The sequence below is a fragment of the Styela clava genome, chromosome 15 (assembly GCF_964204865.1).
Source record: "Styela clava chromosome 15, kaStyClav1.hap1.2, whole genome shotgun sequence".
Classification (NCBI taxonomy): Eukaryota; Metazoa; Chordata; class Ascidiacea; order Stolidobranchia; family Styelidae; genus Styela; species Styela clava.
The window spans coordinates 2,292,328-2,304,359 of NC_135264.1; the positions used below are offsets into that span (position 1 = coordinate 2,292,328).

The 12,032-nt window shown below is 34.6% G+C and overlaps 1 protein-coding gene across 2 annotated transcripts; it reads left to right on the top strand.

The window, feature by feature from the left end:
* The first annotated feature begins 1,640 nt into the window (after window positions 1-1,640).
* LOC120334367 (uncharacterized) lies at window positions 1,641-6,737 on the top strand. 2 transcript variants are annotated; one of them, XM_039401871.2, is made up of 8 exons: window positions 1,642-1,885; window positions 2,012-2,138; window positions 2,273-2,421; window positions 2,593-2,731; window positions 2,900-3,186; window positions 3,357-3,508; window positions 3,949-4,054; window positions 4,232-6,737. In XM_039401871.2, the coding sequence occupies exons 1-8, from the start codon at window positions 1,834-1,836 to the stop codon at window positions 5,137-5,139; spliced, it is 1,920 nt and encodes a 639-aa protein (XP_039257805.2). In that variant the 5' UTR covers window positions 1,642-1,833; the 3' UTR covers window positions 5,140-6,737. The 2 variants fall into 2 exon arrangements, with proteins under 2 accessions (XP_077965540.1, XP_039257805.2); XM_078109414.1 differs by lacking the exon at window positions 2,012-2,138 and having other exon boundaries at window positions 1,641-1,885.
* The last annotated feature ends 5,295 nt before the right edge of the window (window positions 6,738-12,032 follow it).

Genomic DNA, 12,032 nt, shown 5'->3' on the forward strand with positions numbered 1-12,032 from the left:
ATATTAAAAATGTGGTTGAATTATCCTTGATATCAATATCCTAAATGTTTTGTTTAAAAAAACGTATTCAAGAAATTTTCAAAATCAATTTATTGAAAAATAATTATTGAAAATATCAGAATTTTGTTTTGTTTCATACAGTATATCCCATGATTATTTCTCCTGTTTTAAAACCTTGGCACTCTTCCTAAGGTGGAAAATATCGCACACGAACATCCTGTAAGTAAGTGTTTTTCGCTCATCTGATCTTGATTATACATTCCAATCGCTACAAGCGTGTCAGGGTACGTTCAGTAAACACGCGAGATATCATACGCTTACAGCTGATCTCTACAAAAGGGAAGGTTTTCGTCGAGTTCCAGCAGTGCGTGAAGGACGTCTGAGCCGGGGTTATTGCGCCGAGTTCAGTGTGCTCAGACGAGGAAATGTGCAGGACTTCGGATCGTTCAAAATTTATCGTTTTCTCGATATTCTTTGTGATTTGTCGACTTTGCTTCGGCCTTTCAACAGAATGGATGTATTTGCCAACACATTTTAATTAGTCCAGTAGGGAATAGTTGCCTTAGAAGTGTTCTATGTGCGACCATATCGAACCAACGTAAACGAGTGTCGTAGCTGATAAACCGTAAAGATTTTCGATGCTTTCATTCAAAAATTGAATATCAGAACTTGCACAGTTACCGGCAAACTAGTCATCAAATAAAGTAACACTAACGCTTATGCTCAGTATTCGTATGGTCTTTAAGATTTAGTCAGAGTAGTAAGATTTTAATAATACGTCATGAACAACAATTTGGCTCGGGATTTGTAACGTTTTTATTTGGACGTATAATTCCAGAATAATCCATTTGCAAGCGTGTTACGTTCTTGCAACGAGACAGATATATCGATATATAGCTTGTTTCTAAATGAAATGAATTTACAATAATTAAGTGTAATATCGATTATTATAGTGAAGAAAAGTTGTTATTTATAAGAAACATGATTCATCAAGAACACTACATTTTTGTTTCGAAAGTTCTTTGGGTATGTCTTATAGATATTAAAGAAAGCATTAGAAAGTGACGCGTAGAGGTATTAATAATTCCCACGACTGTCCCTAGGATGTAAACTAGCAGCAAATAAAGGTATATAGTCAAATTGATTGTTGTTTGTGGTATATTATAAACAGTATATCTCCTATGGCTCTATGTATGAATACTTGGTTAGAACTACTTAAAAATTTAGGACAAGCGATTATCAACTGAAAGATGTCTACGAGATTTGATATTGACATAGTTTTTTTAGATTATAACCTCAACATACTGAGAAAATAATCATCGCATCGCATTCGAATATCTTTGACACAAAACCTGGAAGCTAGTTCAAGCCAAACTTGCTTAATCTTGCGAAAAAATGAATTAACTCATCTTCGGCTATACAATATTACTATACATTATTTACGGCGTGATTTAATCCATAAATGGCCCGAAATGCATACTTCAGCGTTGAGCCCAAGCCAATTTTCCCCCAAAGGTAGAAGATTCCAAGTTTGTAGAAAGGTTCGCCTACTACATTTCCCTCTAGATCAGTGCACTTTTAGAATCTGTATTTTGTTCAATTTATATCTGTACATATGAATATACTTTGATAAACATGTTCAAAATATTTTGTACAGAATATTTAACGCAGAGTATCACATTGCTAAATTAGTTCTGAAAAGAGAGCGAATATAATGAAACCGCCTGTTCGCTTTAGTTTGATATTTGTTATTTGGTGTTCCGTGATTCATCTTCCAGTAGGCCACAAAATGATGAGTGTTACATAAAGCCAGAATGTCAATACAAAGGAAATATGTGCGACATGAACCCGATAGATTGTGAATTTCAAAAATTGTATGAGGAAGGTGGGTATGATGTTTTTCATTTTCGTTGAGGTTATAAACTACGATTACTTTGAGGCATTTCAATAGCAAAACATTCATATTGTATTTCACATCCCGAATTATTATAATTTTAATTCATTCATTAAGGTTGCTTGGCAGCATGTAAGGGATTATCCTATAAACAACTTTACAAACCAAGACAAGATGTGCAATTCTGGGTAAATACGACAAGGCCTTCATGGTATGCCAAGAACCTAACATTTACCATCGTATCGTAAGTTCATGTTTGTATTCTACATGTAGTATTTACATCCAAGTAATAGTCGAATATGTAATAAGATTTTGTTTTTGTCCAACAATAACAACTTTTATTTTATTTTCATAATATATGAGGACGTTACATTTTAGAATTATAAAAAACAACTGGACAACAATTCCCGATTGTTGTGGAGTGAAATGGAACGAGTTTTGCACTTTGCCACGTATGGCCGAAGAAGAAGTATTCATGATCATCATACCACTCATTAGAGACACGTTTTGTTACTTCGAAATACAGGGTAATGTAAAGATTTTTATCACAAACCGCTCAACATACGCGATTCTATTTCAAAGAACGGTCGCCCGTAACATAAAATTTGATAAAATGAATATATATTGTAAAAGTTATTTTTAATTGTAAAATTAAATCTTTGCGTGGTTTTGTGATTTATATCTAAGTTCATCCACAGAATTCAACATCGAAACAACTTCGCATGAGTGGTGTGACGATGTGGTGAAGATAGAATGTCTCTGTGAAGTAAGTGGGGAAATATATTTCTTGAAAAAACATGAGGATGCCAGCACGGACAGGTTCCAACTCAAAGTAGAGTAAGTGCAAACTACTATGATGGGGCATATTTATTTGATAGAAATTAGTTAATTAGATTCAATAAATTCGATTGTTACATAACAACATTAAACCACGCCATTAGCCTAACAGTCGTATTATTTGTACGGTAATTTGAATGACATCATAATGATATTATCACTCTTTAGACGTTACTGCTTTTTCGAAGCTGCGAAATCTTATCTTGCGTATGGTCGACACTATGAAGACAATGAGTTTGTAACTCACAATAAAAATTTCACGTTGATTGAAACGACTGAAGAAGTTGAATGGGAAAATAATTCAATCAATTGTACAATAAATGGAAAAGTTTCTGATATCGAATCTTTGCTGCATAACAAAACTACGAAGAAAGGAAATGCTTTGTGTTGGTTCTCAAAGGTGTCTGGTGTGTGGAATCCTACTTCAACTTGTAAACTACTCACGGCGATATCTGGTATATATTGCTTTTTTTCTGCGGATTGTATTATGTTGTTTATATAAACAAACGTCCAAAACTAATGAATGAAAAACACTCGTTCGGACAATCTTACAAGTGTTTATAATTTTCATCGAAGTGGATGATATTTCGAATCTTTTCACTGACTGATACACTATTTTATTTAGATGACGAAACATCAACAACCAAACTAATTATTGTTATTGGGGTTGTTGTCGCCGTTGCCCTTCTCATATTTATCATCCTTTTCTTCTGGTTATATAAAACAAAAATACAGAAATGCTTTCCCTCCTACAAGGAAACTCAAAGAGAAATATCCGTGAGTACATTCGTAACTAGATTTATTTAGAAATAAACTCCTCTCAATCACTACAGTATAGTATTTTTAAGAGGAAATGAGACAAAGTAAAAAAAGTAAGGAAATGAGACAAAGTAAAAAAAGACTGTAATTGAATAGCATACGGCCAAGTTCTTACCGCAGACCCCGATGTGACATCCAGCACCCTTGCATGTATTTTGAAAAGGATTTTTAGGTAGCAAAATAGAACAAGACTCAAAGAAACACCACTGGTCAAAATATTCAAGAACTATTAAAAAAATGATTCATGTTACTAATTCATCTAGTCATTATTCAAAGCAAGCAGATATTTTTAATTTGCTCCCGTTGTGCGAAACTTTTCAAAAATCACTGATTCTCATCTGCAAAGTTTAAAATCATGTATGACAATATTGTATCGCCATTTTTATAAATATATTCAGGAAAAACAGCTGTTCGAAATTGAAGAAAAGCAGAATTTCTTGCCAGATAATACAGTTATACGTAACCGTAGTGCAGGAGAGCAAGCTGACCGAATTTGTTTTGCAGGTATGCTTTCAAATATAAGATGATTTCTGGATTTTTTAAATGAAATATACATATTTCCTGAACTATGAAGTTTATGAGGACCGTAGCTATATTTCACAATTTTTTTATATGCAAACTCGAATTGTGACAAACTTCATTAGCTTATTATTTGGTTTGAAACGTTTTACTACTTTTTAGATCATCAACACGAAGAAATCTGCAAAATTACCAGAACAGAAGCAAAAACTGCGCGCCCTGCCAGTGATATTCGCAATGAAGTTGACTCCGGATTTGGCAACGACCTGGATTACATATCGCCAACAGATTTACAGAATGGAGTCTATTCTTTTTCGAATCGAAAACATAATACATCATTTGATCAGTCGAATGAGAGCACAGTTGCATTAAACCATGAAACTGGAAATTATATGGCTATCCATTCATTTAAAAACATATCCTCGCTGGTCGACGAAGGTGAAACTATATCCCCTTCAAATATTGGTAATTCTAATGACCAATATGATTCGGGATTCGATAATAAATATGACCAAATATTATCAAAAGAACCTCAACACAAACTAGAGGTGAATATGAACCTGGCAAGTACTTTTTCCAATGATGAAAACTTAAGTGTGCATGACAAAGGTTTTCAAATCATAACGGCACCGGACCAAAATAAGTTCGCGAAAGACATAGAAGCTTTTCAAATTTTGACCGATTGTGAAGAACAATACACTACAAAAAATGAATTTCGAAACAGAATTTCGGCGAATAGACCCGAGACAAAGATTCAAAAACGATTAATAACTGATGACTTTGATATTGGAAATACAACTTTGAGTTTGCCACAACGAAGTTCCACTTCCAGCACCGACACTGATTGTGGATCAGAGAAAAGTAATAATATTTTATTTAAAAGAAAATGTTCGAGCGAAAACGACATTGTGCAATACGTGAAAACGTCAAGAGCAGTTGATACTGGGTTTGAATGCGAAGATTTAGAAAATGAAGTGTATGATCAACAAGATCATGAGATACACCTCATTGACGATGGTTATATGAGCAAAGAAATGAAGCCATATGAAGTAACGTCATTCCGAGCTTAGAAAGTGAAAAAAACCTAGAACTATTCAGTTTGATACAATAACTTAGTTTGTGGTTATTTGATTCCCGTAAAACAAAGAAAATATGTTTCATTACAAATTCAGCGGTGATTACTTTATATTCAAACCAGAATAAGTGAGGGAGGCATTTGATTGTACTGGTTACCACTTTCTTATAATCTGTAAAATGTAGACGCATATCGAAATGCAAACGCGTGCATACTGAGTGAATTGCTAAAAAACAACAGTGAGTAACAAACAGAAAGACTGCATTGATCTGCGCACGTACAAGCAACGCATCGGTTGTTTTTGAATCACCGCTCAAAACCACCGGAAATGCGTCAATATCGTACTTTTCCCCATTTCTGTAGATTTTATTATTCCTAACACGTTTATAAACTGCTTGTAACTCAGTAAGTTTGATTGTTTTGGGGTGCGACAGTAGTGTTTGGAACGATACTCTTAATGTGACAATGACATGAAGTGCGAAATTTAAAAATATCAGTCTTCCAATTCAAATTTATTATTTGGATCTGTTTTTGAGTTTCGTATATTTTAACCAGCAGAATTCCTCGAATTTATTATGCAAATTATTTTCAAGATGTAACAAAATGACTCTATGTAATAGTCTTTTTTACGTGACATCAATCAATCATACTTTTTAATTGCTTTCATTCGTTCTGTATTTAAAATTGCATAGATAGATTATCTGTAAATTCATGAGACATGACATACTATCATCATTTTGCTCTGATAAAAGCTGAGTCAATGCAGTAAATTGTACCGGTGTATTATTCTTCGTTTATACACACTTCAATGGAAATGTCTGGGAATTTTTCTATTTCCCGTTCCAGCGGATTTTTCTCAAAATTTTATTCAGACAATACTTTTATTACAGTACATCGCCAGTGCATCACCTGCTCAAGAAGGCGGAAACAGTTACTCTCATGTTGGTGTTATACACAACTACCCGTCATCTAATACATTTGCGCAATGATTGATTGATAATGATTTTACAATGATATTTTTATTTGAGATTTCCCTCATCGCATTCCAAAAATATTGTTTGTTGACGCTCACGATTCAGACATTTTGTTTGTAGCCAATTTCTGAGTTATTTGTACCGTTTTTTTTAACATTTTTGTGCACATAATGTGTGAATCATTATTATAAGGTGTGACGCGTGGAAAAGAAAATAAGAGCATTTACAATTCTTCAAGCCATTTTGTTTTGTTTATTATATCTAGATATTTAAAAACTTTGACATTTCAATCTTAGTGCAAATACCAAATTTTCCCATCGTGCTGACAAAGGTTTTTGTCGAATCGCTAATGTTGTTTTATATGGATGAATGATATACATCGTCGGGGACTTAGCTTAGAAACTATGACGCTCAAATATTATATTAATCATTTTACATTTAATACACACGGTTTCCACATACACTAATCAGTATATTCCTACTCTAGATTTATTTTATCCTATATGCACGTGTACAGTTGTGAGCGCTTCAAAACAAATAGCATGAAATGTAGATGTAATTTCATTTAGTTTATTTATTTTTTTGTTTGTTTTCAATAAAACACGATTTTAACAATAGTGATATCGAACCATCTGTTGCATAAAATTTTGCAGAAACACGTAAATTGGTCGAAATATTTAAATAGGTTATCAGGCTTTCATTACGTGGTAAATCAACAAGTTCTGATAATTCGAATTCTTCGGCCCAAATCGCTTATATTAGCAAACGTTACTAACAAACCTCTTTCATTCTCGCATATATTTATTTTGTTTCAAGTTCAAAAAACACGAACCTTAGCTAGGGTCCTAAATAAATAGATTGTGTGAATTTCTGGAAATAAATAATTTCACGCTTTTCTAAGAAACGCCCCCGCTGTAGTGTGTCATATGATTTACCAAATACCAAATGATTGTTGACCCATTTAAAATTGTTATAGGAATTTTAAGAGTAATTCATTGCGAGAACATGTATCTATCGACGATAGCTCAAATTAGGTTTTACAATCCCGCGATATGGTTTGTGACATTGCTCTGAATAGCATAAATGCTAACCCTATAAGCAATATAGTCAATAAAACAAACCGCAAACGTGTTCCATATGTCAAAACCGGAAACCAACGAGAAATACCCTCTATGTTGTAGATCAGGATAAAACGATCAAGTCCACAGATCCATGAAAATAAATCTAATCTCTGTTCGCTTATTCGAATTTATTGAAAAATAGTCGGATGTTTTCATGGGTCGATTTTTCTGGCAGTCAAAATGTACAATTTGCTTCGTCCTAAACACTGCCATTTATCAATTTCGTATTCTTCGTCTAAGGATAGTAAAAAGTAAGTATGCGGAGAACAACGTCCTTCGCCTTTATCAGAAACTACGACCGTGCACATGAAAGTAAAGATAGCGAGTTCATGATTGACATGTATTGTGGCACAAAAACAAAGAATGGGTATCGATAAACAACGAGTAATTACTAGATTAATTGCCTTTCATAATAAAACAATAGAAAACTTGATTGGTAACTGGATAATTCTGAAGCGTAAGTTCATGACACTGGACTGTTTGTCAGTTGATAACGCACAGTAAATTATATTGATGGATTATTAAGAGAAGTTTCTTAAATAACTTTATAAGTGTTAATTAGGTATGGAACAATAGGATGATTTATAGTCTTTACAAGCTTGATCTAATACCTATTTGTAGCAGTAGCTTTCCTTTGGATATGAATTAAAAGGAACATTTTAATTGCTTTGATACGTTCGAAGTAACTTCCCAAAAACCAGTAAACTATGATGTGTTTTGTCATCTTGCCAACCAAGTATATATATCCGGAATGGTGATGATCAAAAACCAAAATACTATTCTGCGTCATAATACAAAAATACTTTGTTCGAGGAAATCATGAATTAAGTAAGAAATTTTAAATGAGCAGAAGCGTACAAAAGCGGTAAATCAGGTTTTTAGAATGAAAAAGTGCTGACAAGCCAAATCTAGTAGATCGATCATAATCTGTTTTTAAAGACGAAAACGGATAACAAAAATGATAAATAGACGTTTCATCAGATCTATTTAAAACTATATTTTTTGTTTTGCAGAACCGATTTAGGACTAATTGGACAATTGGCGGGGCATTGCGCCGCTTTTTTATGCTATTTTGGGCTAGACAAAGTAAAAAGCTAGGCAAAGTAGAAAGTAATTCTTTGAAACATTTGTAGATTTGAAATATGAATTCAGTAGCTAATGGTCACGCTTATGGTATTATGTCGTATCCTCATATAGACAAGAACATCTTAAATTGAAACTGATCGACCCACTATATACTTGATCAAAATACAATGTCAGTTCTTTGATTTTTAGTGAAAGCTGCCGTACAATTTCATACAAAACATATTAATATACAATCAGTAAAATTTGCAATCATGACTCTCTCTCTTGTCGGGCACTACATTTTCAATTAGACGTTTTTCATACGCCTGGACTTTTGTGTATAGTGCAGGAGTAAGCGGTCTTGCACAACCAACACCGGTGCTGACTATACCAGCAACGTACCAGCCACAGCTTTTGCATCTTTGACACACCAAAGGACTGCCGCTGTCTCCCTAAACCAAATATAAAACGTCTCATATTCTAAATATTTGTGCAAAAAGGGGTAAAGATATCTTCTGTTTTCTGATTTACAACAAACTGATATAGTTACCTTTATCACTGAAATAGCGGAAGATTTTGCATGTTATATATTTCTGCCGGTCAACATCAGAAACAAAACATGTTATCATATCTTGAGAATAGAATATTTATTAAAGTAATTGAACATAATTAAATAAATGTCATGATCACAGACTTATACATACTAAAAACAGATCAGTTTTTATCCTATCTTTGCTCTATACCAGGGGTCGGGAACCCATGGCTCACGAGCCATATATGGCTCTTTTGGTGACGGCATATGGCTCCCAGAAAAATCTATTATTCTAAGATTAAGCTTACTATTGTTACTAGACATCAAACTATTTTATGGCCAAATTTGGCAAAAAATTCCCAATACGTTTGACAACGCGGGACCAGCGCATGTCTATGTTATGTAAGAGAATTACCAGACAGGCATTGTGACAAAACATGGGGATTCTGGAACATATATTGTGACATCACAAAGCGATAGAGTTTTAAAATACTACGGAGATTCCTAAACGAAAAAGTATCGTAGATTTCAACTTGGGCTGCATGTGAGCAACCGTTCAAGGCCCGCAGCGACAACATGCAGCATCAGAAGTCACATTAAATGTATATTGACATGGAATGTGTTGACTTTTGAGTAAACCTTTCAGGCCTGATTAAGTGAAGAAATGTTATATGGCTCGCACGGAAATGCAATTGAAAATATGTATATTGTAGGGCTCTCTTGACCAAAAAGGTTCCCGACCCCTGCTCTATACCTTCAAGTACTTTCGTGCACACACGACACCTTTTTGCGGATGACAAGAACGAATGTGGCGATTTAGTTATAGTTTGGAAAACTGGCGTCGACAGTGAACAACAAATTATTCGCAAAAATTCAGTTTGCTAAATCAAAGTAGGCTACACATATAGACTCTCGGTGGTAAAAATCTACACCTGGAACACGACGGAAGATTGTCGCTACTACCTGCACTGAATTTCCACCGACGTAGATGTAAACAACGTACAAACAAACAAACTATAGACGTTTCATCAGATCTATTTAAAACTATATTTTTTGTTTTGCAGAACCGATTTAGGACTAATTGGACAATTGGCGGGGCATTGCGCCGCTTTTTTATGCTATTTTGGGCTAGACAAAGTAAAAAGCTAGGCAAAGTAGAAAGTAATTCTTTGAAACATTTGTAGATTTGAAATATGAATTCAGTAGCTAATGGTCACGCTTATGGTATTATGTCGTATCCTCATATAGACAAGAACATCTTAAATTGAAACTGATCGACCCACTATATACTTGATCAAAATACAATGTCAGTTCTTTGATTTTTAGTGAAAGCTGCCGTACAATTTCATACAAAACATATTAATATACAATCAGTAAAATTTGCAATCATGACTCTCTCTCTTGTCGGGCACTACATTTTCAATTAGACGTTTTTCATACGCCTGGACTTTTGTGTATAGTGCAGGAGTAAGCGGTCTTGCACAACCAACACCGGTGCTGACTATACCAGCAACGTACCAGCCACAGCTTTTGCATCTTTGACACACCAAAGGACTGCCGCTGTCTCCCTAAACCAAATATAAAACGTCTCATATTCTAAATATTTGTGCAAAAAGGGGTAAAGATATCTTCTGTTTTCTGATTTACAACAAACTGATATAGTTACCTTTATCACTGAAATAGCGGAAGATTTTGCATGTTATATATTTCTGCCGGTCAACATCAGAAACAAAACATGTTATCATATCTTGAGAATAGAATATTTATTAAAGTAATTGAACATAATTAAATAAATGTCATGATCACAGACTTATACATACTAAAAACAGATCAGTTTTTATCCTATCTTTGCTCTATACCAGGGGTCGGGAACCCATGGCTCACGAGCCATATATGGCTCTTTTGGTGACGGCATATGGCTCCCAGAAAAATCTATTATTCTAAGATTAAGCTTACTATTGTTACTAGACATCAAACTATTTTATGGCCAAATTTGGCAAAAAATTCCCAATACGTTTGACAACGCGGGACCAGCGCATGTCTATGTTATGTAAGAGAATTACCAGACAGGCATTGTGACAAAACATGGGGATTCTGGAACATATATTGTGACATCACAAAGCGATAGAGTTTTAAAATACTACGGAGATTCCTAAACGAAAAAGTATCGTAGATTTCAACTTGGGCTGCATGTGAGCAACCGTTCAAGGCCCGCAGCGACAACATGCAGCATCAGAAGTCACATTAAATGTATATTGACATGGAATGTGTTGACTTTTGAGTAAACCTTTCAGGCCTGATTAAGTGAAGAAATGTTATATGGCTCGCACGGAAATGCAATTGAAAATATGTATATTGTAGGGCTCTCTTGACCAAAAAGGTTCCCGACCCCTGCTCTATACCTTCAAGTACTTTCGTGCACACACGACACCTTTTTGCGGATGACAAGAACGAATGTGGCGATTTAGTTATAGTTTGGAAAACTGGCGTCGACAGTGAACAACAAATTATTCGCAAAAATTCAGTTTGCTAAATCAAAGTAGGCTACACATATAGACTCTCGGTGGTAAAAATCTACACCTGGAACACGACGGAAGATTGTCGCTACTACCTGCACTGAATTTCCACCGACGTAGATGTAAACAACGTACAAACAAACAAACTACCATTATATATTGGCGTTTAAAGGTCGCCAACGAGACATTAGGAAAGGTCTACTGGTGATTTCGGAACAATCGTCGCCTTCTCTCTAATTATCATGGTTCTTATTTACAGTGTCAGCTAAAAATCAATGTCACAAAAACGTCACCGTCGATCATATAATCTCTGCCAGGCAACAACGTGGATAACGTTTTGAGTATATCATAACAGTGTTCAAACGATTCGTTTGACAACATGAAAACTCAATCCGACTTGTACACGATCGTTGAAATGTAAATAAAACTTGCAACTTACTTTCTCCCCATCCTAGTGCAAAACATCTCTGACCAACAGGTACAGCTTCACCATAAGATAAATCTATTGACTGAACGTTCTCTCGAAACTTTACTGGTTCGGAAAGCTGTAACAAAAAATTCTGACTGTATTCATGCTATCCTTGTGTAGACAATTACACATATCCGTGTTAGAAACCTAATTCATCAACTAATAATGGTGTTTGCCTTTATACCCTGATTGATGGTAAAATGCATACATA

Bases quoted from the DNA above. Each gene is read 5' to 3' on its own strand.
- LOC120334367 (XM_039401871.2), top strand. From the start codon at position 1,834: ATGTGCGACATGAACCCGATAGATTGTGAATTTCAAAAATTGTATGAG. The intron at 2,139-2,272 runs GTAAGTTCATGT...GTTACATTTTAG, and splicing joins CTAACATTTACCATCGTATC to AATTATAAAAAACAACTGGA. The intron at 4,055-4,231 runs GTATGCTTTCAA...ACTACTTTTTAG, and splicing joins TGACCGAATTTGTTTTGCAG to ATCATCAACACGAAGAAATC.